Below are 1886 nucleotides of genomic sequence, written 5' to 3'. Positions count from 1 at the left end.
CCCATGTGGCTTCTCACTCAGAATGATTTCGCCATAACACTTTAACGAACGGTATTGATCTTTGTCGCATTTGTCTCTCTTCTCGATTAATTATCACCTCTGGTTCTTCAATATAAGAGAGATCTTTTTCAACTTTGTCCAATGGATAATCAATCACATGGAGAGGGTGATAATGATATCCGCGGAGTGACGAGATATGGAAAACGTTATGGATATGTGAAAGTTGAGGAGGTAACGCAATGCGATATGCCATCTCTCCAACCCGTTCAAGTATTTCAAAAGGTCCAATATATCTCGGACTAAGTTTACTTCTAATTCCAAACCTACGAATACCTCGTAACGGTGAAACTTTTAGAAAGACGTGATCACCCGGTTGGAACTCTAAATGCTTACGATGCTTGTCAACGTAACTTTTCTGCCGAGATTGAGCCTCTTTCATTTTCAGTTTTGCGATCTCAACTTTTTCAGTAGTAATCCGGACAAGTTCGGGTCCTTCGATAGCTCGTTCCCCCACTTCATTCCAACAGATCGGTGTTCCACACTTCCGACCATATAAAGCATCGTATGGGGCCATGCCGATACTACCTTGCCAACTATTGTTGTACGCGAACTCCACAAGATATAGGGACTCGTCCCAACTTCCAGACCTCTCAAGAGCACAAGCCCGTAACATATCTTTTAGAGTTTGAATAGTTCGTTCAGTCTGACCATCTGTTTGTGGATGAAAAGCTGAACTTATAGTCAATCGCATACCCCAAGCCTGGTGAAGAGTTTTTTAGAATCGAGAAGTGAATCGCGGATCTCGGTCCGATGTGATAGAAACTGGCGTGCCATGTAACCTCACGATTTCCCGCTGGAATAGATCGGACAGTTTACTAACAGGGTACGTCTCCTGTATAGGTAGGAAATGAGCTGATTTTGTCAAACGGTCAACTACTACCCATATAGCATCAGGTCGTCTTTGATTTTTCGGTAGTCCTGTCACAAAATCCATAGAGATATGTTCCCATTTCCAAACTGGAATCTCTAATGGTTATAACAATCCGCTAGCCCGTTGATGTTCAATCTTCACTTTCTGGCAAGTAAGACATTTTGCCACRTATTYRRCTATATCCCGTTTCATACCGTTCCACCAAAAGTATTGTTTTAGATCTCGGTACATCTTAGTGGATCCGGGATGAATTGAGAATAACGAATTATAAGATTCACTCATAACTGCTTTTTTGAGTTCAGGATTGTCGGGTACACAAAGTCGATTAGAGAACCAGATAATACCTTTATCATTAACTCGAAAATTAGACTGTAAATCATCTTTAGCCTTTTGTAAGATAGCCCATAGTTCTCCATCCTCTTGTTGAGCTTCTTTGATTCGAGATACAAGAGTTGGTGCAATCGTGAGACTAGCCAAAAGTTCATTTGCACCACGATAACACAAAGTGATACCCATACGTTCTAGATCTGAAGCAATATGGGACTGAACGGTTAAAGACAATACGTTACCAATGTTTTTACGGCTAAGGCATCAACGACTACATTGGCTTTGCCTGGATGTTATTGAATTCGGACGTCGTAGTCCTTAAGAAGTTCGAGCCATCGTCGTTGACGCATATTCAACTCTTTTTGCGTGAAGATGTACTTTAGACTTTTGTGATCAGTAAAGAAATCACAAGTCTCTCCGTACAGATAATGACGCCATATTTTGAGTCCCAAAATGACTGCTGCTAACTCAAGATCATGAGTAGGGTAGTTTACTTCATAAGGTTTGAGCTGGCGAGAGGCATACGCAATCACTTTGTCGTACTGCATTAAAACACAGCCAAGACTACTTTTAGAAGCATCACTATAAACCTGAAAACCTCCCGATCCAGATGGCAATGCAAGAACAG

The 1886-nt window shown here is 41.4% G+C and overlaps 1 protein-coding gene across 1 annotated transcript; it reads right to left on the bottom strand.

Moving 5' to 3' along the window:
- Nucleotides 1–775: 775 nt before the first annotated feature.
- Nucleotides 776–1447, bottom strand: LOC112505504. Its single transcript, XM_025109401.1, has 2 exons — nucleotides 1126–1447; nucleotides 776–978 (listed from the first exon to the last, which is right to left on the bottom strand). The coding sequence occupies exons 1-2, from the start codon at nucleotides 1445–1447 to the stop codon at nucleotides 776–778; spliced, it is 525 nt and encodes a 174-aa protein (XP_024965169.1).
- Nucleotides 1448–1886: the final 439 nt, after the last annotated feature.

Source organism: Cynara cardunculus, unplaced genomic scaffold, assembly GCF_001531365.2.
Source record: "Cynara cardunculus var. scolymus isolate 2C unplaced genomic scaffold, CcrdV1 Un_Scaffold_11442, whole genome shotgun sequence".
In the NCBI taxonomy this organism is placed as follows: domain Eukaryota; kingdom Viridiplantae; phylum Streptophyta; class Magnoliopsida; order Asterales; family Asteraceae; genus Cynara; species Cynara cardunculus.
This window is presented reverse-complemented; position numbering and strand designations above follow the sequence as displayed.